Raw genomic sequence first — 25,367 nt, 5'->3', positions numbered from 1 at the left:
AGACTGGAGCAGGAGCTAACATTATAGTCACTAGGTGGCTACCAAGCAATCAGATAAACTCAGGGAGAGGGTTTGGATCGACCACAGCACTGCATTGACCAAGCAAGAGGCAGAAAAATACATTAAGATGCAACAGAAATTAACATGGAAGAATTAAAATAAATAGACATAGGTAATTACCCATAGGAAACAAGCATTGGGCAAGGGGCGAAATCTAGAAATAGCTTTGGGAAAAGTATCAAGATCCTGACCAGAGAAAATCTCATCATATTGAATTTCTCCAGCAGTGAAGAATGTGGGATTTTAGACTGCTTTTTTTTGTTCTTAAGGAACAGGATTACATCACCTGTTTTTCATCCTAGTCACGGTAAGGAACATTTGGTGGTTAGGAATACTCCTAACTTTACATCTTGTGCGATCTTGTGCAAGTCATGTCCTCTTTGTTCTGGACTGTCAGCCACTGTATCAACAGCGGCAACAGTAATAAAACTATTACTTGCATTTGCATAGTGCCTAATAAAAATTGAGTGGAGTTTTACAGAATGCCTTAATACTAATAAAGTTACTTGTACAGTACTTGAAATGTACTGCTCAGTTTGCTAGTCGTTTTATACAAGGAGATAACATAACTGAAAGTAAACTTCATAAAATTTATATAAACTAGCTACCGCCATGAAGTAATCTAGAAGCCTCCTTGCTCCTGAGAATCACTTTATTAAAAACCATGCATTTTAATTGCATTTTCTCCTCTTGCTCAGACCTATTTCAGCTAAATCAATACTATGTTTTCAGAGTCCCAGGTTTAAAATTAGCTAGTCATTATGAGTTGTCCGCTTTTACAAACATAATTGCAGAGAACGATATATTATGTTCACCGTACTTAACGGCTACCAAAAGCTGATGCACATCCAAGTTGCTTAACAGTAATATTTATACTAATACGTCGTCAAACTCCAGATCTCCAAGTCAAGGGGCATAGAAAATATTCTAGGCACAAACAACGTGCACCAGTGGAAAGGATTAATTTTTCCACAGTAACAGTCATAGTACTTTTCTCTACATCTTCTACCACCAGAGAACAAGATTTTTATTCCATTTAAACACAGTAACGTTAGAAATTTAATTTACTATAAGTTTACACCTACAGAAAATCAGGTCTAAACCAATCATAGAGAAAAATCTAAGAAATTATACTCTATTTGATCAGCATCTCCAAATTCCTGCACTTTCCCCTCTTCATATAAGAATTTATTTCATCAACTGTTTCTCCTCTCTCACATCATCAGTCACTGCAATATACAGCAAGAACAGCAGTTTAATGACAATGCATAGAAACCAGCTTCATAAAGTGGCCAACAAAATACGAGTTATAACTTGGATCAGTTTCATATAACACAATATTAAAAACTGCATTTATTTATTTAAGTCTTGCTTTTTTTCCTCTTGTACTAGGATTTTCCTCTCCCCTACTTTTGACAATTTTAGATAATTTTCATTTCCTGGAAATTTAAGGCTTTTAAGGCCAAACTTGTCCTACTCATCCTAACAAAGAGTCAGCCTTTAACATTGGTCAATGATAAAGTTAGCACAACATTACTCTTAGTACTATCCTAAGATATAAACCTGCACAAAACTTAAGATTTTATGTCTGTTTTCACTGATAGCAGTAGAAAGCCTTAAACAAATAAATAAAATTGGAATTCTCTTAAGCAATCCCTCAATGAGAATATTAGTCCAAACCATCTTACTAAAAAATTGCAAACTATGACATTTAAAACCTGTTTTACCCCATAAACAGTAAACATGGAGCTTGCTGTGATGATTATCCAGTCGTTTCCCTAGGTGAAATGAAGTTGGTAAAGTAGATTCTGATGTGCCCTTTCAAAAATGGCTTGGCATCAACTACAGCTATTACAGTCTGTGTTTCCAATTTCTTCTGCAGAGAACTACCACACTTGACCTACTCTTTTGAAGTCCCCACAGTGATAAATTATCAAACTTCATTCTCTTTCTCATACTCCTGGGTAAGGCAGCTATTCAGAATGTCACTTTTAGCTAAACAGAAGATCTGCAGTCTAAAGATTCTTCTTTTTTATTAAGATGCACTTTAACTCCTTTGGCTAGTTGCCCAAAAACCAGAACAAACCTCCATGCATAACTATGATCTGTGCCTGTGATGGAGAAATCAAGAATATTTCAAGAAGAAAGTTATTTGAAAACTGAAGAAACTGAACTTGCTTGAAGATTTATTTATTCTCAAATTGAAAGAAAAAGAACTGATCTATGTTCTTAAAAAGAACAGAATAAAAATTGAGGAATTTCAAACTAATCAAGGATATGCTGCTAAGAAAGTCCTGCATATGGTACATGGCATTTCTCTCAGCCTTCAGAAAAGTTATTCTTCGTTATTTATCAATGCACTGGGTCCCTGTGGTTAGAAGACCGCGAGAAAAGATAAAATTGATAAAATCTATGGAATGCCAAAAAAGTTCCATCAAACATTTGGCAAGAAGGGATTATCATATACAGGATGAGCAATATTTAAGCAAAAATGTAACATAAGGTTGAAACCAACTTCAGCAGCAAATTTCTAGATCATTTTGAACTTGACCATTTCATAATGTAAGAACTAAATTTTAGTGATTAGAACAAAATGCTCCAAATAGAGGAAAAAGAACCTAAATTACCCTTTCTTATCCATGTCTTCTTCCATATATTCAAAGGCTCTTGGCACTTTGGTAGGTGTAAATAGAAAGTGCTAATAGCAGCAGCTACACAAATGAACACAACTATGACAGAGACACTGTTTGCTACCACTAGCTATTAATGAAAGCCTGAACAGGCGGTTTTGGATGTGAAGATGATCAGGAGGCAATTCCTGCACAGCATCAGAAGTGGTATTACATTTATGGAGTAACTGTTCCAGTTACCATCATTTGGAGAGCATGCCTCCTCTCTCACAAACTGCTCTTCCGAAGAACACAACATTTTTATCCTAAATGAATGTTTACAAGATCATTTGGTTAAGTCTATCGCATCAGAATGACTTTTTGAGGTAGGCCATTTGTTATTGTTTCAGGGGAAGATTTATAACAGTAATACAACATCATTACTAGGATCTAAGTCAAAGGAAATATAATGTATGTTCACGATGCTGCATGTAAACTTACGTTTCTGACTAAATCACTCAAAAGTTAGAAAACTTATTTCCTCCAGGTAGCAGTTTCCCAGAGCTATAACAAAGTAGTCTCCCTTGTTTTCAGGGGCAAAACAAGAAGCAAAGAGACACAAAAAAGTAAGCAAGACATGAGTAGTATGTGATTGGTAGGTGATTTACCTACAATGTTATTTACCAGGCTCGGAAGTTATAAACTAACAGCTATGAGGGTAAGGGTGAAGAGATCTTAGTATGGCGTTATAAATTAAAACCTACGAGATGAAAAGAGAATAAATGGGGGAAGAAAGGGGTGAGTTAAGCCGTAGGTGAAAGGCAAGCTGGAGAATTGCAGACGGAATGTCCTTAGTGTTGCCAAGGCACCTATGGAACTGCACAAGTTCAATTATGGTAAAACAAAAATTGTTCAAGCAAGTTCTTAGAATATTGATTGTATCACAGCCCATTTTAAATGATTAAGATTGTAATATCTAGCTAAAAATTAAAATGCAGCCATGAATTTTACTGAGCTTACATGGAACATCTCACAAACACAAAGCTACTAAACAGAATGTACAGATATTCAATTCAGGACAACTTTGTGTCATACGAAGTAGCAACAGGATCTTGAAACAGATGAAACAACAGTAGTTTCAAAATGAAATAAAAAGCATTATTCCATCTATTCCTTGTATTCAGTATTTTGCTTTACAGTAAAGAACAACCCCAATCCATAAAATTACTTTTAATATACTTCAGCTTTTCTCCAACTGTTCGATACAAGATACACATTACATTGAAACTCTATTCCTGTATTGTGTTAACATCTTCTCCTATGCATAGATCTAAAGATTTGAATAAAATTTTCTCTGATACTGTTCATTAAATGGCATTACCTTGTCCTAACTGTCAGGAACAACAACCTTAAGGTAGGTTACAGTTAACTGTAGTAAGACAGCACCTGTATGACTCTCTGCATTTAACTTCACACTCACACAGGCTCAATTAAAATCTTGATTATGCTTTCAAAAGCACATGAACAACTTCACTGGATCAATTTACGTAGGCGCTGGGGAACCTTCCAGCTGATCAGAGCTGCCCTATCACTTGGTCTCCCCAGTTTTATTTTCTGGTGCATTTCAGCTTCTGCCACCACGTTTTCCCATCAGAGCAGCTGCCTTCCTCCCAGCCAGTTCCACACTTCTGGTTAAAATGCTAGAAATTATCATCATGAGTCTAGCAAAAATGAGTACAGCAAAATTCTATGTTTATCAATACCCATGTAAGGATGAAGTGTGGAAATATATTTGGCCATGAAGTTAACATAATATCCAGAATATCCAGAATTCCTATTATAATTGAAATCTAAATATCAAATGCATGAAAGAGTCTCTACTTACAACAGAATGCAAGTCTCTTCCACATTTTCAGGTAAGTCATTCGGGAAGAATTCTTGTGTTGCAGAGCAAGATTTTCTGCACTTAGGGGTAAAACAGATCCTTTAAATCTTACCTACAGCTTTTTTCACAAACATACTTGAGCTCACTCTGTCCAGAACCTGATATGACTGAACATGACTCAGTTAAGAACTGGAAGACATGTAGTCAAAGAAGTACAGCACTATGAATAAAATAAGCACTGTTGAAGGAAAGGGTTTATTCGCTGAAGCATAGCATGATACCCAATACGCTACAGGGCTTCTGATTCAGACCTGGACGATACACTCTCATTTTAGGAGCACATACAATGGAATCAAAATCCACCTGCAGAGGAGATGAAAAAACACTTTAAATTGGACATTCAGACAAAATCCAAAGTGCAAGCAGGGAGGCTGAGTGCTGATAAAGGCAGTTCATTGTTGTGAACTAAGTCTGATAAGTAGAGCAAGTCTTCAGAGGGCTGATCAACCGCACTCTTAACTCTTGGTGCTGAGCCACTCTCCGTTTGGCAGAAGCAATCATGAGGACTACTGCGGCAGCTCTCAATTGCCAGAGGATCAACACCAAGAGTCATAAAAATGTACAAAGATTGAGAAGCAAATAAATAAGGCACCTGAAATAGTGGTCTTTGGTCTAAACTCCATGTCTGACCTACCTGTCATCTGTTCTCATTAAGAGAGGAAAACTAAACATGCAAGAACTCATAAAAGCCAAATTAAAGTACCTATATACAGAGGTATCTTGAATTTATGACACTTGATGATGTGGCACATCACAGTTTACATTCTGAGACCTCTAGGCTACAGGTGATCTCTGTCCTCTGGAAGAGCTGTTGTAAGGAAATGTATCATCCAATGCAAGCAGAGCATTCAGACAAATATCCCAATTTCTAATTATTCTTAAAATTTCTTACAGAGCTGACTGGACTGTCACCACCCTATTCTAAGTATTTGTTCCAATCCTCTTCCCCTTCAAGTTTTCACCTCAGCAAGTCTTCACATAAGCCCATCTTTTATTTTTCTCCATTACTTTAACCCAGTCACCTTCCCCTCTACTTTTTCCTTCACTTTCTGTACAGCCAATGCCCGCCTACATAAGCCCACTTCAATATTAGGATTTTCTGCTTTCTTATCATAATATCATTATGGAAGTAACCACCTACTGCTGTTCTATTTGCAGAGAGCACTTCTTAGGCATTACCATGATAAACAATCCAAAGCAATTTTTGGACTTCACAGTGATCTCGGGGTATCCCCATCCCCAAATGGGTTCATCTACCATTACCTTCTGAGTTACAACAGCTGCTCAGAGGGAACTCCTTTTGTCTGAAATATTTCCAATGTGACTGCCTTGGGACACTCTGAACACAGGTAACAGATACATAAGGATGATCTCTGTTATTGATACTCACTGACTATATTAATGACTCAAATGTAGTCTGGCAAGCTGATGAAAAACTACCAGAAATTGTTCGTCTCAAGAGATGCTGACCCGTCCTAAGTACAGCAACCAGGATTTTACTGTAGTTGAGTAACAAGGCCAACGATGGCCATGGATCGCTCCTCAGGGAAAGAAGCTGTCATGACTGCAGTCTATTACTGTTCACATAAGCTCTGTTTATTGTGTTGATGTCAACTTTAATTTCTATTTGTTCATCTTTAGACAACAGAGGAAGATGGATGAAGTGTGGTTTATATAGTAGATTGTACCTGCTGCAACTACCCTTGATGAGACATTTGTTTGGATATAAGCAGACTATCATCTCTTGTTTACTGAGTGACAATGAAAAAAGCCTGGAGAAAACGGTGCTTTTGACAGGCAGATGGTGAATCTATCCAAAAGTTTTCTATCAACACTGTAGAAAAATTTTAATGCTTCTTTCATGTCAAATCAAATGGCAAAAATAGGAAGTACTTCACGTTGTAAAACGTGTTGAATTGAAATTGCAGCTACTACAGTGATAATACTGAATGTAAAATAACAGATGAGATGAATGAATTGAATTTATTCAAATCCGGGGGGGGAGGGGGGTAGCAAATTTATTTTTCCCATGGCTCTAGAGAATAGCTTTAGTAAAAATATTTTCTTCATGTTCTGAAGTACAATCCTCTCTAGGACACAACAGAGTGTTCATTTCTTGATGGAACAATTCACAGAAGAGGAAGAGGGTTGGTGAGCAGAAATAATGCTGAATACTCAACTATTTATAGAACCCAAAAGCACTTAAAGGAATATAAGCGATGCCAAACTGGGCAGGGAAGGAAAGTTAAAGAGTGTTTAGATGCAGACTACTCAAAAACTGCAGGCTTTTGTCCAAATCCAGATCATAATTAAATTTTGCCAGGCAGGTACCAACTACCAAGAATCCAGCTCGCTCTCATTTTTCCAGAGCAACTCTACCTTTATTATCCACTTTATCTTAAGGGAAACTGCAATTCTTGGCCAGGAAGGCAACAAAAACCACCTTGCTGACCTGGCAAAGGTTGGTTTGGCTCATGGCTCCAACCTGAGCAAACTTCAGGAACTGTGACTGGCTTTCTAGTACTTATCTCACAAATGTCTATTAATTATAAAAAAAAATATATATTATTTTGATAAAAATCAATTTGGGAAGTGAAAGAGCTTTGTTTGGGATTTTTTATCTTCTCTTTTACAGGCTTGAAAGTTATTAGGGAAACAGACAGAGACTTGTGTCTTCCCTTCTTTTTTTTTCTTCATAAGACTTGACGTGTTTAATACTGAAGGAGAACTCAGGGTCACAGAACTTACAAGCATAGTATTGAATTCCAAAATAGGACAGTGTGGAAGTAGAACATCAAACTTGGGTTATATGTTTGTGCCTAAGATCTTATTCCTAAATTCACTTTTAGCCAGCCAAAAAGAAGGAATCTAAATTTCAGTTGTGCTCCCTAGATTCAACATCCCCGCTAACATCAGCAGGATCCAGGATTCTTTAAAAGTTAACAAAAAAAAAAAAAAGCAACTTTTTCTGTTTAAGGGTTTAAAGAGAATAGATTTAAGACTTACGGATAAAAGGAGTTTGAGCTTAAAGCATGAACAAAGTAAAGTTTATCTCAATTAACAGCATACTTTCATACTAGAAGAGCAGAGCCTAAGAAGTGCATGGAAAAATTCCATTTAAGGCCTGTATCTCATTTTAATACACTACTGACTAAATCAGAAAAGATACACTAAAGACAGTGTATTAAATTAGATTAGCTCTACATATCATATTTTAACACTTTCTACCATTTACTGATAGTGCAGGACAGAGTAGTTCCATAAGATTACTTAAACGTCTCCAGTTTCTGCAGTTACAATAATTCTCTAGAATTATAGCTCATGTTCAGCATGCAGAGGCAAATTCTCCTGAACATACAAGTTTCAAAACAAATAAGTCAGCCGAAGCCCTTATAAATTATAAACCAGCCCTCAGTCTGCCATACAACTGGCCAGTAATCAATGTCTATGTTCAACAGCTTAAACCAAGATTTTAAAAAACCCACAATGTGCTTTCAAAGTTTTCTTCACCCAACTAAAAGACTTCTCCATTTCAACTCTTGATTTGGTCTTTTGTCCAGTTAGGGTCATGTAGCATTTCTTAATCCCAAAAGATTTATTCCAAAGAAACCATGGACATGATGTTGAACCGAGATATCTTGATGAATAATTCTCCTTTTCACCTTGTGACAAAAAAGAGCTACCAATGAATTACCATTACGTGATAGTAATCACTGTGACTTTAAGGACCAGACTTCCACAGATCAGACTGATTTCTAAGCCTCAGTCCATAATATGTGGCATGGAGTAAGAGTTTGTTTCTGTCATCACAGAGAAGAACTAGACTAAGCCAAATAATCTCTGCTTCCAAGCATGAAAAGCAGTACAGAATTCCCTAGGTTAAAAATAACACATTGTTTGCTGAGAGATTATGATATTTGTTTAAATTTCTCTCTACAGCTTTTGCATTAAGGCATAGAATAGTTGAATATCTAAACACACTGCAGCGTTACTCACAAAGTAACAGATTCAGCCTTAAAATAGACCATTTCACATACCAGTATAACCACAGCAATGCAGAGCTAAGCAGGGGCTAACTCACTCTGCCGTACAGATGCACCCTAGAACGACCAAGGTTTTAGGCAATGCTTACCACAACTACTCAGCAGTGAACAGTAGAAAACAGTTCATCTGAACATAACGTTACACTGTGATATTCTATTCAGCCTGAGGGTACAAGCAAGCTTTATGATGAGGTCATAAAGAATTTATGAGATCATTATACAGTCATTTTCAGTAGCCAGTGACTGGTTTAGTAGAAGACAGCCTGTAGCAAAACTGAAAACAGACTGCAGAGAAGTTCTACTGCCATACTGGCAATATCCAAGACTGAAGCACAAAAATTGTAAGGCAAACAAGTTGGGAGGGAAGCTTTAAGCATTAAGACTTATAAATATCCAAACAAGGACGTTTCAGAATCAGCTACAAGAGAAGCATTGATTCACATTAATTTTCATTTGCAAAAATTCACCTTTATTTGAAGACTAGCTCATGCACAGCATACAGGATTGAAAAATAACTACTCCTGAATATTCACAACAGACACCTAAATCATGAAGAAACAACAGCAGAGCATTTTCGTCACACATACAAACTGTTTAAAATCAATCTTGTTTCTTAACTTAAAAACTCCCAGTTGCTTCTTACATTAGTCCTTGTCAAACCACTTTAATTGGCTCGACTATTACAACATAAACCTTAAAACATAATCAATCAATCATCCCAAATAGCACTGTGCAGGACACAAGCAATAGCCCACAAGCACTGAATTGTTCTGCAGCAACAGAAAGACACTTCAGTATCTTTTAAGGAGGTTCTAGGGAACTCAAAAAGATTCATAAATATCAAATATTTTGAGGCTCAGGTTCAAAAGGAACCTTGGATCCTCTCTCGTCTATATCCCGGTTTGCTACATTTTAGACAACAATGTTCTTACTGAGCAAAAGTGTTCGCATTTAACAACGAACATAGATTCACGTACTCTGGAAGATACTCAGTCCAAAACCAAGCAAGTCAAAACCAAAACCACAGCAAATTCCTCAGAACCCAGCCAAGAAAACTGGACCAGAACACATTCTAATTATATCTTTAAATGCTTAATTGACTCAATTATTTACAAGAACTGCTTGATAGTTTATTTGGAATTTGTCTAGCTTTTATTTTAAGCTTCTGGTGCTTCTTACGTTTCTTCCTACTAAAGAGCACTCTCAGAGTAGAGAGAAGTTGCAAACAGAAATAAACAGACAATATTAGACGGAAGTAGACAGCAGGGGAAAAAGCTCGACATAACACCTCATCACAGAATGACTAGCAGTCAGACGTGACGTAGTCATCTAAACAGACAAATGCAATCTCTTCAGTTATGACAGGTAATTTCTTCTGGTCATTTGCCCAGTACCAGCTATGTACGTCCATATACATAGAGACTTAATTATGTGGGTAGTCTGGTGAATCGAAAAATACTTCTAAGATATTCTAAATAGTTCTGAACTTCATAAGCATTTTCAGTCCAGGTAGATCCAATGATTGGTTTATAGTAGTTTAATTGGGACAAACTGGGATAAGATAATTATTTATAAGTATATTAACATGGTAAATAGAAGTAGAAGTTATAGAAATGGACATTTGTTTAAATGGAATGAGCCATGGCAGTAAATCACCCTGCAGATGGCGATACCTTACTGTGGTTTTCTCTCTCCTCATCTACAATAGACCAATCCTATAAATACTGGAAAAATGTATGTCATATTTTTCCTGTCGTGGATGTCGTCTGCAAATATATGATCAGAATGATAATAATTTATGTAATTAGAAGCATAATTTTGTAGACTTCCTCCAAAGCTATATCCCGTTGGCTATTTTAACACCCTGATTTTTATTCCCCCCCCCTCTATAAATCGTCTCTTCTAAACATTACAAAAAGTGCAAGGTTAGTGATTAAGCCTGTTTTAGAATAGATGTTAACACAGTAAATTGTTAATTTTGGGCATGCTATGAGAGCTGTACAGCAGTCATACAAGTCAGGCTCAATACACAGATAAATTTAATGAGCAAGGAACACCTTGATGCTATTGGAATGTGTATTCTCTATTGAACATAGTTTTGATCACCTGCAAGGTCCCTCCATCACGAAATACCAATTAATTAAATCAAAATTCATTCCATAAACCTAACAACAGAATCAAGCATGTGCATTCCTACCAGACTCTTTCACTATACACTGTTAAAAAGCAAGTTCTTGCTTTACAGCTCTCCAACTTCCTTGTAATACCATCACATAAGTCATTGTGAACCTGCAACTTCTTGGTTGCCCGGACAACTGGCTGACAAACAAAAAGTGTACCAAAAGAGTTTTTTCATGTATTTGGTGCAAAGAAATTCTGCATTTCTGGATTTTTAGTCCCATTTCGAAATAACATTCCCATTGCTTCCGTAAGTCAGAAACATCTATAGGTCAGACTTCCTACTCGAAGTCTAAACTTAAAAATTAATGCTGGAAATTTTACCCACTTAAATATCAAATTGTTTCCTCAATCATGCTGATTTATATTTATGAACAATTAGGAAATACCTTGCTATGTCATAAAGTACAAAGAAAGGCTTTAGTAATTTTTTTATCATCTTTCATATGCTGTCATCTTCCTTTTTGTACTGCAGAATCAAATGATGATGAATTAGCAGTACTAATGGTCCAAAAGAAACATACGTAAAAATTAATAGCATCATCTGTTTATTGATCAATTTGTAAATAACCTCACTGGGAAAAAAGCAAATTCACATGCAAAGCCTGTGTTTGCTTCTCGGCCGAACACATGCTGAGCCAAATATTGCAGTGTACAACGCTCGATCTGAATTCTGACTGACTGAATTAATGCAGAACACAGATCCATGTAGGAAATGTATCAAATACTACAAGGCATGCAAAACATCCACCAAAGCTATGGAAGAGATCAGCGAAGTGCTACAGTACATTTTTGACAATCTTTTTTATTTTAATCTTAAATTAGAGCTTCTGCAAATCTGGCCAGTATGAAGCTCATTCTTATTTCACTGCTCAAAACACGTAGTTTACATCTTCAACAGGTAAGATCTTCAACAGAAAAACAAACACTAGCTTACTCCAGGGAAGACTCCCTCTCAGTAAGCATGGTGCAGCTTCTACCTACGCAATTGTTCTTTCATCCTGCTGCTTTTATTTACTTTTCTTTTGGCTCTCTTAACTAGTCTGTTTTATTACTTACATGAACACCTCTAAAAGGCTTACTACTGCAAGTGCAAAGATAAGACTTTGATCCCAAAATGTTTAGAAGGTAGAAATCCTTCCGTTCATTTTAATGTAAGAAAAGCAAGAATTCACCCAGAAGCACCTTCCTACAGAGCAGACAGCGTAAGCAAGCAACATGAGGTGAAGAACTGACAGTTCCTTGAGTGTACCATACTGACAACCAACTCTTTACAATTTCTACTGTTAGCGTGATCTTGTGTCACCTTTTTGTTTGTTTGTTCTAATATAACAATCCAAACACAGAACATCAAGCTGTTCTTTAAAAAAAAAAAAAAAAAACAAACGAAACAAACTAAAGGGCAATATTTATGAGACAAAGAAACCTTTATTTTTTAATCACACAACAAACCATAACACAGCACAATGAAAACCAACTCTTTTACTTATTTTGATGTCACTTACTTACCTTCACATGACTGAAGTCACCGACTTTGCTGCTTTCTTGTGCATTAATAGGTTTAGTCTCTACTCTTGGTTTGACAACCTGCCGAAAAGGACTGGAGAGCGGAAGTCCACTAACACTGATTCCATCTAGAAACAGAAAAAATGAAATTACTTTTGCTTGTCCAATGTTATGTTTTATTCCAACAAATCGGTATCTGTATTACCAAAGGGAGAGCAAATACACAAGAAGAAATATTAACATTTTATACAAAAAGGCAAAACAAAAAGTAAAATTATTTTGCTATGTTTTTCTCTAGAACCCAAGAAAACCCAAACAGGAACACACCTAAAACTCAGTGAAGGTCACATGAAAGGAAGGTAACTGCATTTGAAATATGACAACGGAGATGTCAGAGTTAATAATATAAAATTAGTTTAAATATTTACAATATTAGAAAAGAACAAAGAAAAATTTGTGCTTTTCCATGATAGTGACCCTGTCAACTGCTTAATATCTTTAAACTAACTTCCAGTATGAGGCCTGAGGATTTCTTTTTCAAGTATATACTGTGGAAAAGAATAGAAAATAGAGAAGTCATGTTTTGTACCATCTACTGATGTAAAAATATATAAAACATTTGTCATATACAACAAAGACAGAATGAAAACTAACGTTTACATTATAATAGTCAACAAAAAGCTTAACAGAAATGGATATCCTTAGAGGAATGTCCTCAGTTTGGTATTTACTAGCAGTCTGTGTATTAGCACGTATTATAGCAATAAAAGACAATATGACAACTTAGCAGTATTTTGTATAGCTTGGTACCCAGTTGGTTAATCCCAAGTTGTTTGGTTGGTTTACCAAGTTAGGTAAATAAACACACTGCAGCATATTTCGGTTTCTCAACCTACCAAAGCTACATTCTAAGCAGAAACCATTAAAACCTGTGAAAATTACTGTTGAATCAAAAAGTCAGAGGAACAAGACAGTTAAAATAATGGAGTTTTAACATACATTAAAACTAGATTCACAATTTATTACTAGCAATTGGTTATTATTTAGATTTACATCCAAAGTCCAAAGAACAGCAGGATTTTGTTTCTTTATGCTGTGCAGAGCAACTGCAATCCACAAACACCAATTAAATACAAGCAAAATCTCATACATTGCAGCAGACACATATATCTAAACATACAGGAAACACCAAGTTATTACACAAAATCCAAACATATTTCCTCTTTGGAAACTGCTCCTATCAAATTATATTTGCTAGTATCACATTCCAATTCCGCGGATGACCTTGAATCTGGACCTGTTGCGGATACATTCCTCAAAAGAAGAAACCAGAAGAAGAAGATGAAATGGTTTCGCTTCAGTAAAATCCAACTTCACAAGTACCCAAATGAGAAAACAAAGGGCATTTTCCATATTCCTTTACTTCCAGTTTCTTTCACTAACTAGTTTTAAAATTCACCTTAGTTCAGCCTTAGAGGTATAACACTAGGATAAACATCAGATTTGAAGATTCTGATTCAGGAGGCTTACTAGTCAAAAAAAACTTACTAGTTTTTAATTTAAAATTAACTTACCTCATATGCAAAAAAAAAAAAAAATTAAGTGAAAAGAAAGGTTACTATTTCTCAGGAAATTAGTATTTCCATCACCAACCATGATCAACATCATCTGCTCAATCAAACCAGAGCATTCAAGACTTCCTAAAAGGTCAATAACCTTTACAGATTACGGCAAAAGATGTATTCACATACACTGATGTACTTCACGTGGGCAAAGCCTGACTTGATACTGTACATTTGTACTGGTTTTGGCTGGGACAGAGTTAAATTTCTTCATGGTAGCTAGTATGGGGCTATGCTTTGGATTTGTGCTGGAAACAGTGTTGATAACACAGGGATGTTTTCGTTATTGCTGAGCAGCGCTTACACAGAGTCAAGGCCTTTTCTGCTTCTCACCCCACCAGCGAGTAGGCTGGGGGTGCACAAGGAGCTGGGAGGGGACACGGCTGGGACAGCTGACCCCAACTGACCTAAGGGATATCCCACACCATAGGACGTCACGCTCAGCAATGAAACTGGGGGCAGGGAGGTTGGCGGGGGGCCAGTGTTCAGGGACAGGCTGGGCATCGGTCGGTTGGTGGTGAGCAATTGTTTTCATTCGAATCACTTGTCTTTCTTAGGTTTTATTTTCCTCTCTCTTTGCTATTTTTGTTCCTTTTTTCCTTTTTTATTAAAAAATTAGTATTATTTCTTTTTTAATTATTAAACTCTTTTTATCTCAACCCACGAGTTTCTCACTTTTACCCTTCCAATTCTTCCCCCACCCCACCAGAAGGGGAGCAGAGAGCGAGTAGCTGAGTGGTGCTTAGTTGCTGACCAGGGTTAAACCATGACGTTCTCAAGGCCTCCACTGACTTCTGCAGAGGATTGCCAGAAGCTGAGTGAAGATGTCCAAAATGCCATTCTCGCAGTTGCCACAGTGTTCTACTGGCTCCCCAAGGGCCAAGATACTACTCTTCGGAAGATGGTACGAGATGCTACCACTGAAGTAGTGGAAGGAATGATCCAACTCACAGAAACAATTCTCAGTGCTTTAAAGGAAGGGAATTTTAAGGAAGGGAAAATAATTTTGATGGTTCTGGTGACCTTCACACAGAAGCAAAAGAACCAGTAGCTAAATAAAACATGTATCAATTTTTGTGTGGACTGCATGAAAAATTGCCTTTTTCCCCCCTCAACCCACAGCACAAGTTGTCACATTTATGATTAATGTTCATTAGATGTAAGTCTTTGTGCAACAGTTAGGATGGACTTTGCCACACCTCGTGTTTTGGTGCATGGATTTGAAGCAAATCTCATCATCATCCCCACTTAACTGGGTTTGCAGAGCAATTTAAGTGCATGCAAACTAGATTCTTTTTGGAGTAAACAGAACAAAATCAAAGACTTCAAGCCCAGAGTACAGGTAACGTACTCCAGCCCCTCATGGGGGCATAACATCCTGAACCAACAAGCAGCCCTTCAGGCAAATTTGAATCACATATGTGGAGGGGGTATTTTATCCAGAAGGCCAGGATAAATATTCAGGTAAAATACCTGAATCACACCACAATGTAATATAAGAGCTTTAGCACCGAGTGCTTCTACCTACCAGTCTATTCCTACTGCAACATCTTAATGCAGATACAGCCGTTAGTCACTAAATCCAGCAATTCTAAATAAGGAATTATAGTGAGATCACCAGGCAGTTTAAGAACAGAAAAAAGCTGTGTATGATCAGACATTATATACTACACATTTAAGACCAGGCATTTAGAGTTTCATTAGATGTAAGATCCAAATACAACAAAGCCCCTAATGAATTTTCAGAACCACACAACTTGCAGCTACCTAAATAAATCAGGGTTGCCAGCCATCTGATGGAACTACTCTTAGCCGGTCAGCTTACAGTTTCCAGCCACCTTCAGACAGCCAGCGTAGATCAAGCATTCCTCAATGGCCAGTCTGAAAGAATTTAAAAGTGAAAGACTAACAATGTATTTTCCAATGTTATAACTTTGCTCAAGCATCCTGCCAAAGCACTGAATACCCTGTTGTATCAGTTACTGGGGGAGAGCAGGACAGGCAGGTGAGAACACCCTGCCTGTGCAATGTAGCTTTACTAAGAATTAGTCAAAACTTACTGTGCATAAATTTGTTTAATCGGTGTGCAAACACTGCTTTGGACTGTTCAGTAGCAATTTTTTTAATAGGTTATTGTTAAGGGACAGACATTAAAGTGACTCGCATAGGCTTATCAAAGTAAGAGAAATACGTGATGCATACCCACTCCATCTTTTAGACGGCATCACAGATAAGAACAACAAATATAAGGCATCACGATGTCTCAAATTCAAGCAACAGTAGTTCCACTTCCATATCGCAAAGGTTTGTATTCTGATTTTTAGCTTGTATGATAATCCATGCGTTTTCATAGAATGGTTTGCGTTGGAAGGGACCTTTAAATATCATCTAGGCCAAACCCCACTTCACCTTCTTTTTTCACCTTCACTGTTGTTCTTTTCCAAGTTTGCTAGTTAATGACTTATACATTAAAACAAAAACAAACAAAAAACCAATAACAAAAAAAAACCTGAGAGCAACCAGAGCATGAAGGGAACATGTCCACATTGTACTACTTTGAAACATATGCAACATTTGCCTGGTTTTCCTCACTGTTAGAATTCATCTTTTAATCCCTATAAACATTCAAATTAAGACTGTTTATTAATATTAAATATTAAAACATATTTGTTCCATGTGGGTCCACTGCAGAAAAAGCAATCAGCAGCATCTCACTGACAAAAAATCAGAAGGAATAAGTCCGAATAGGGTAGCTACAAATGGGAAGTCTTAGTAATAGTATTACTAGACTAATAATAATTAGTCTAGTAATACTGTAAGAGAAAAGCCTTTCTTAATTTTAGTTGAATATTAGTAAAAACTACTAAGTTTAGCTGATGTGTTTTCTGGTTTTCCAGGATAGTCATATGACTACTATTACAATATGACTACATTAAATCATGCAGTAATCATGAAGACCAGGGAAAAGGAAGGGAGATGAGAGCATGAAAGGATTTTGTATGGGCTAATAGGTATTTTATTTCTAACTTGCACAAGAAATAACAAGGTCCCAAACCACTCCCAGGCCAGCTCTTAGCGTCTCTTAAAAGCCAACTGCCATTAAAGCAAGCATACTTATTAGCCTAAGATTTGAGGCAATAACACACTAAAAAGTTCAAGACAGCTTGCCAACAAAACTGATCGTAAATCTATCTGATAGCAGGCTTTGAAATCCACTTTTTTAATTAAAATAAAAAGTTTTACCTGAGGAAAAATAATTCTTTTCAAACTGATGAATGATTTTCACCAATTCTATATTTAGACCAAAAGTTGACACTGATTGGTGCATAAAATTGCAAAGAAAACCATGAAAAGAACCAAGCATGAGAAATTGCATGGCATTAGTCAGATTTTCCATTTTATATAAGGCACAAGTTTTCCTTTCTGTGAGAAAGGAATAGATAACACCTAAAACAACATCATGGACATACAACTAATGCCTTCCTTAATTGTTTTATCTTTTAAAAACCCATTCTATTTTCATTTTCTTGGGGGGGGAGGGGGGGGGGCAAGAGACGAGACAAAGGTTGGTTTAAACCTTTTCTCTGGGGAAGAGAGAACTTTTTTAATCTCTACATTGTACCTGCAAAAGAAGGTATGACAGCAAAGTAAACACTGATTCTGCTTCAGGCTAACAGGAAAGTCTAAGGTAACCCTTGAGTGGCACTCAAACATGGCATGTAACACAGAGCCCGGTGCCAGGCACTGTGTTATACTTCAAATGACTCACGCTTCACAACTCTGACTCTGCAAGAGGACTTCTCTGCCAGAGGACAAAAAAAAAAAATTAACGTTCTGCTGCTAGTAAATTTTTTTTTTTTTTTTTTTTTTAGTTATTCAGTTAGTTATTTAGTTATTTAGTTATTCAGCTTTTTCTGTTCTTTGACCAGGCAGCAAAGTCGGTTAGACATCATCGAGCTCCTCTGCAATACATTAGTCACCACAGAATGGGGACACATATTCTGTCAAAAGCCCTGTTACGTTGTAGAATTTAATGACGGCAGAATAAAACACATAATTGAAAAACTTAGAGCATCAATAAAGCAGTTCACTGGAAGTTTTAAATTACTTGACATTTATATTTTTTCAGACTTCATACATTTTATTTTCTCTCATGAAGTTTAGAGATTTGAAGATACTAAAACTTCAGTTTTCTTTCGTCAATCCATACTGTCAAACAGCTTGAGCAGCCTTTCACTATAAAAAGAACAATTGTCTTTCTACTCTGTCCAGAAATCTTCCTAATTTCTAGAATCCCCATTGAATATTTCCATGGTAACAGCACATGACCGATACTTTTTCCATGGTAACTGCAAAAACGCAGCTTGCCTTTCCAACGTCGCAGTCACTGCTGTCACAACAGAGCAAAATCTCTTACCGGCATTTCCTCTCTCCTCTCAAATGTTAAGTAAATTGTCAATTTAACTTCATTAGCCACTTTCATAGCATGCTGCACAGAAGAATCCTACACAATTCTGTATTTGAATGAGGGAAAGTTTACTAAGGGAATTAAACCTGTAGATTTATAACCCGATGACTAAGCACTGGCACGGGACAGCTTCTGTCCCATTCAAGTACACAACTCCCTTGTAATGCTGCGTTGTACAACCATCGCTGGCCTGATCCAGGGGACAAAAAAATATACAGTTTTCAACAGGTGCATCACAACTACGGTGGGCTCAAACTCCGTGGCAAGGAAACTCCTAAATAACCTTACCACTGGAGCCAGGACACCATGGAAGTTTGTATTCCAAGGCAGTCCAGAGGTAACTGGCAATATGATGCCACATGAGATGCAAAACAGTGGAAGATTTTCAGTTAAACTGCTTCTTCTCTACAGAAGAAATATTTATAATCCAAGAGCAGTACAAACCTGCTTATTGCTGTTTTCTAAAGACACATGAAATGTACTTAATATTATATATGGGGTGTCCGTGCCCAGGAGCTGGCAGGGGGCTGCGGGGGCCTCTGTGAGGAGAGGCCGGGGCTGCCCCATGCCGGACACAGCCGGTCCCAGCCGGCTCCAAGGGCCCCACCGCAGGACACAGCTGAGCCCCTCAGCCAAGCTGGGGGCGCCAGGGGGGAAACAGGTTGCCGAAAGGGCCAAAGGCGGCCCAGGCAGAGGAGGAGGAAGCCAAGGAGGGAGCAGCAGCAGAGGCAGCCCGAGGCCGCAGGAGGAGGAGGGCAGGAGGGGCTGCAGGCCCGCAGCAGGGATCCCCTGCAGCCCTGCAGAGCCCCCGCTGGAGCAGAGCCCCAGCCTGCAGCCCGGGGAGGGCCCCAGCCCGCAGCAGGGGGATCTTTCCTGCAGGAGCTGCGGCCGTGGAGAGCCCAGGCGGGAGCAGGTTGTCCCTGAAGGCCTGCAGCCCGGGGAAGGGCCCGCGCTGGAGCAGGGAGAGGTGTGAGGAGGGAGGAGCGGGCGAGAGGGGCTGGGATGGACTGGCCGCAACCTCCATCCCCACCCCTGCGCCCTTCGGGGGAGAGGCGTTGGGGGTGAAGGGGTGAAGGTGGGACTTGGGAAAAGGGCAGGAAGGTGTTGTCTTAACGTTTGTCTTTTTGTTTCTTACCATACAGCTGTATTTTATTTGGCAATAAATTATATAATTTTCCACACGTCAAGTCAGTTTTGCTCGTGACAGTAACTGATAAGTGGCCTCCCTGTCTTTACCTCAACCCATGAGGTTTCTCATCCTATTTTCCCCCATCCTGTTTAAGATGGGGAGTGAGAAAGTGGTCGGGGGGGGGGGGGGGGGGGGGAGCGTTTGGCCCTTAGTCAAGGTTAACTACCACATATTAAAAAATATAAAACCATTATAGTAACTTCTTTCTTACATGAGTGTTTTAACAGTATGAAATTATAACCCAAGAGATATGTCAGAGTTTTTGGAAAGTACACAACTTGAGCATAAAATATGAAAACTACATGTCCCCTCAACCCATTTGTTTACTTTGTCAATCCATTGCCTGATAGAAATTTCAAAACAAAAAGCCACTTGGTAGGCAGCCTCTCCTAAGAATACTGTAACAGTTTTAAAGTACTTTCAACATGCAGAAAAAAAGAGGAAAAAAACAACTCAAGATAGGAGAGAGTATGCTTGCCAAACCAGAATATGCCTTTTTTTTCCTAGAAAAAAGGCTTGTACTCTGCTGAAAGAAGGCAGAATTCTAGAAACTCGCTGTCTGCTGCACCAAAGAGGGGACTAACGCAAGAGCAGGTAGAGTTTCAGGCAATATAATCCACTTCACACTACAGGTGGGCATTAATTAAGATGCAGTTCCTTCCCTCTCTCAAAAACATGGCTAAGAGACCAGAGGTAGCGGTACCCCGGCAAAGGTACCAGGAATGCATCAACTCTGGCTCCCAGCAGCAGGGCAGAGATGACAGGTAGCAGGCTAAGCACTTCTTTGAGGCTCCGCTACATTTGAAGAGGATTAATCATAATTAACAATAGCAAATGCAGTAGAAGTAAGGACTACTTCCTGAGGTTGGTGAATTAACTAAAGTAGAACTGGAAGTTAGATTTAGAATAAGGCTGAGTACAATGAACGGAGCAAATGAAGTGTAAAGAAATTAATAATCAAAGACTAGAGATTATTTATGCACACTACATTAGATGCTAAAATAAAGTGCCTCAGCAAGGAAACAGCGTAACAGGATGGCAGGTCAATTAGCTTGTATGTGCCAACCATAAATATATTGCTATTTGCCTCATGTCTGTCTTACCTATTTACATTGTAAAGATTTGGGGCCTGAAACACCTCTTAACTACATGTTTGTATAGCAGCTGGTACAACTGATAAACGTTAAGGTCCTATGGCACTTACATACTGTTAAAAAAGCCCACCCTGTATCTGTCAAATTATGAGACAAGGTTAGTTATCTAGATTAAAAGGCAGTTGGAAGAGGAAAAAAGGCACCTTATCTTCTGTAAGCACTAAAGCTGGAATTCAAGAACTCTGTAAGAAAAGTTCTCAAAAAATTAAGAATATTTCTAAAGTAACACGGTGATGAATTTATGGAGGACATAGAAGCATTTGTAGTTTATAACAAAAAAAAAAAACAAAACCAGAAAACACTCATTTCCTCAGATTAACAGTGCAACCAAAATGAAAACTGACATCTTCAAACTGCAGAGACAAAAAACTTCTTAGAAATGAAGTCACTTTGAAAAAATATTCTGCATGATTAAATGGAATAAAGGCAACCAAGCACAGTAACATGTAAATGATCACACTGAAATACCTCTGAGGACTTCCAACAGCAGCAGCAGCAATACAATTATCCTAATACAGTCCTCTAGGCTACTTAGTTTTTCAGAAGACCTGTCAAGACTACATTTAAATTCAAAACCAGGTATCCTTCTAACAAAGAAATATATTGTCTATATGCTATGTAAGTGTAGGAACATTTTTAAGTAGATGAAATCCAGCCATTTAAGCAGAAAAGCAACAAAGTGAGTATGAAACATACAATGGTCTTGCATACCAATATTAAAAAGTATTCAAGATCACTGCTTTTAGAAATATGCTATTATTTCTCGGCAACCTTTTCTCTGCCAGAGTAGGGAAGGAGAGACTTAAGGCATAGATTTGCTTGTCTCTTAGCATGTAATTAATTAGTTCCTTTGATGAGTTTATGAATTTAAATATTCCCACACCTGTCTTTACGTTCCCTATACACAGAATGAATGAACACTAACATTTTACATAATGAAGTACTCATTGTAGGTTAATTCATTAACTATGCAAAACATTATCCCCATGTAACAGAAGCTTTTTCAAAAGACTGCTTCCCACTAACAAGTTACCATTCACAACGCAATCCAGAAAGAGCAGCTATTGTTCTTTTCCCATTTAGCATAAGGGAAATACTAGATTTCAGAAATTAAAGCATAATGACTGGGAAGGGGAATTCATTATGCTCATAATCTGAGCATCCCATTGACCTCTTTGATTTAACAGGTGGCAGAGATCTTACTGCTCCTTAAGCCTGGCTGTACCAAGCAGATAAGAGTGCTTCCTCCTGTCTTACCTCATGCAACAACCTTAGAAACAAATTAAGTACACACACTGACTTTCCTGACCAGAGAACCAAGAACGTATGTAGAAGGAACTTTAAACCACCCAGCTGAGGGACAGTAGATACAAAACTTCATCCGCATTTGCACCAAACAGATCCCCTACAGGGAACCCCTAAATCTTAGTCAGCTGCCTTCAAGACATAAGCCTGGTCTTAATCCTAATTAACGAAGTGTCTCTAGAACACCTGCCCAGCCATTCAAAGTGTTTGCAAAGTAATTCATTCCAAAGATAATAAACCAAGGCAATCCAGATTGTGACAAGAACCCTAAATGACATGCTTTAATAGGATGCGCAGTCTTCTGCAACGTTATCTGGCATGTTATTAGGCTGTACTTGCATAAACCCAATTCCCAGCATGGAAGCCTGTACAACACAGACAGAATGGCATGTTCCTGACATCACAGCTAGGACATTACGAAACTTTGTGACTGGGCAACAAAACGTCACATGAAATTCAGTACAAATAAATGGAAAAAACCAACCCTAAACTTACACGTGAAATAGGAGGCTCTCAGCGTATCATTACTGTTCAGGAGCAAGATCCTGGAGCTATGGTTCACAGATTCATGAATCTATGTACTCTGTGTTCAGCAACAGTCAAAAAAGCAAATGACAAGTTGTGCATTATTGCATTATTATAAGGAAAGTAATACAAAACAAAATAAAGAGCATCATTAGGTCTCTACAAAAATACATAGATCACCTTTCAAATAGCGTGCACAGCCTACCTCAAACGTACAGAACTGAAAGGGTTCAAAAGGGACAGCAAGGCTGATCAGTGTATGGCACTGTTCCCATAACAGGGACAACGAAGCCAGTTAGAAATCTTCAGTCTGCGAAAGAGACCACTGTGGCAATAACATGAGGAAATGTATAAAATCATGGGTGTAGGTACGATGTTTAGGAGATGTACTGTTAGCCATTTCTTGCAATACAAGAACCAGGTAATATCAGAAGGACACCATCAGTAAGCGCAAAGCTGCTAGAAGTAATTTAGGTATGATTCTTCTTGCCGCAGCATGGTGTACAGTGCTGACGAAGAGAAGGAAGAATTTTATGAATGAGAAGCCCACTAAGGATAATTAACGATGCCTAAAAACAGCGAAACCTTATCAGGCTCTGGAAGTTCCTCAGCTAATAACAGTTGGAGCCCAAAAGCCTAAAGGGAAGTAGCACATGTGTTCATGATTGTCCCTATATTCTCCCACGGGCATCTGCTCTTAGCCGCTATCACAGCCAGGATATTGGACTAGATGGTCATTGATCTGATCCTGCACAGCCACTCATGCGGGTTTGCTTCCTTTAATCTAGAAGAACATCTAACATTTTTCCTTACGAGACAGTATACCATCAACGCACAAGAATGAGATCAGCAATTTTGATGGATAACTTAGTTTACTTTCCAATTGGATAAGTATATCATCAGAAACATCTGTAATTTATCCTTTCTGTACTATGTCCTTATTACGAACAGCGTAAGAGGAAACAATTTCAGCAGCAAATGAAAACAGATCAAAGTAACAGATGCCCTGCTAAGGGCATTATTTTTAAAAGACAGAAGTATTTTGATCATCATTGTAAATCTGGTCTTCAAAAGAAAAAGGTACCATAGCTACCATATGATTAAAAGTCATGTCATAGTTGCCATCGATTTTTCTAGCTCTTTACTGTTCTTCACATCAGGATCCTACCTGCCTCTTTAGAAAGTACAGTATTTGTAAAGTTAAAAGCAATATAAAAAAATTAAAGTAGCAAGTAAAAACGTCAATGTACTTAGCATCTCTGATAATACTTTCAAAGCACGCGCAGTACATAGCACCCAAAGATATTAAAGTCCTAAAGAAACAGTAACTGATTCTGCTCCTTTATCATCACTGAACGAGGAAAGGTTGAATTGCTTCCAGGCTTCAGCTACACAACCTTTCAAAGAAGCTGGAAGCAGAAATAACAAGGTAAAAATGTTGTTCCAAGATTTTGTTCGTATGTGGATACAATAGAAGTTAGATACAGGTAAAAAAACCAGAGGCCTAAATCCACTATCCCACAACTGTTCTATGTCAATACCGAGAAGCAAGTATGTTATCTTCCCCTTCTACAGAATATTTTGTTTGTATGTTATTTCATCTGAAAAACTGCTAGTGCAGCTTCAGAGTGCCTTTAAAGCTTTTTGAAGACAGGGCAAATGAAGGAAATCATATATATATATTTGGAAGTTACAAAAATGAAATCAACAGAACTGGCACTAAAGACAGTAATGCCTAGCTTTTAAAATATTGACTTTCATAATTATTTTTCAAGTTACATTGATTACATTGATCAAGTTCCTTCTCATTTCCATGCCTCTGATTTCTTTCCTGTCAATGTTAATCCGTCAACAAATAAAAATCTAACTTTCCAAAGTTCAATTTGAATTTTGAATCAGCTGCCCTATACCCGTTCCCTACAATGTAATAGATAATGAGTTGAATGATCTAATAAATATGATCTAATAAAAGTTCTTATAAAATAAGCAAGCAATAAGCATTGGAATTTCCATGGAAAAAGGGGTCAGCTACGGGGTACATGAGGACCAAGAGTTCAGGGATCTGCAAGTAATGCAGTATCACCTGCACCTGAAACAGTAAAATCATCCTACCGTTAGCGTCGGATCTGCTCCCCAGCCCCTCCAGTTCTCTGAATTTATAGCACAAATTTGCGCTGTACGGAATTACATTTCCTATCAATCAAGGACATTTCTCAAAGCCTCAATTCCCTGGCAGCTGTGTTTTCACAATAATATCAGGGTGTGGTCTCCCTCTACTACCAGCTTTTACAAAAAGTTCTAAAGTAATCCTTAATGTAGCAACACTAGGAGCTTTGTGCAGTTCAATCCTAAAATATTTCTATAATTTATGTATTTTACACCAGGGACGCTTAAAAAACAAAGAGGTCTCTTAATCTTTACTAACAATTCGTATAATTTCTGTCTAAATGCATTTGCAAGGTAACTAACAGAAAACAGTCCTATTCAACTTGAATAAACTACGCATGTAATTTTGTTGTATTTTTTCTATACTGAAAATATTTATTTTTTTAAAGATTAATTATACTGATAATGCATACCTGCAACTGGATCCTGGGAAACAGTCCAAATAATAATGATACTTTTTTTTTTTAAATACAGGAATATCTTGTTTTGTCAAGTTAATTTAATCAGTGTAAACATATCAGGCAATTTAAAAAATACAGAGTATAGCAAATACTCCAGTGAGAGTGTGTGTTTATTATAAAAAGGAAATCCTTATTA

The 25,367-nt window shown here is 37.7% G+C and overlaps 1 protein-coding gene across 6 annotated transcripts in view; it reads right to left on the bottom strand.

Annotated features, from left to right (window-relative positions):
• Positions 1 to 25,367, bottom strand: part of TRAPPC9 (trafficking protein particle complex subunit 9) — a 523,335-nt gene that overhangs the window by 395,780 nt on the left and 102,188 nt on the right. For all 6 annotated transcript variants that reach the window (XM_087743404.1, XM_087743675.1, XM_087743764.1 and 3 more), the window contains one exon: positions 12,345 to 12,469. In XM_087743404.1, the coding sequence (XP_087599530.1) occupies positions 12,345 to 12,469 (125 nt within the window). The remainder of the gene's footprint in view (positions 1 to 12,344; positions 12,470 to 25,367) is intronic.

This window comes from Nipponia nippon, unplaced genomic scaffold, assembly GCF_047370975.1.
Source record: "Nipponia nippon isolate SJK-2023a ecotype South Korea unplaced genomic scaffold, ASM4737097v1 scaffold_1, whole genome shotgun sequence".
In the NCBI taxonomy this organism is placed as follows: Eukaryota; Metazoa; Chordata; class Aves; order Pelecaniformes; family Threskiornithidae; genus Nipponia; species Nipponia nippon.
This window is presented reverse-complemented; position numbering and strand designations above follow the sequence as displayed.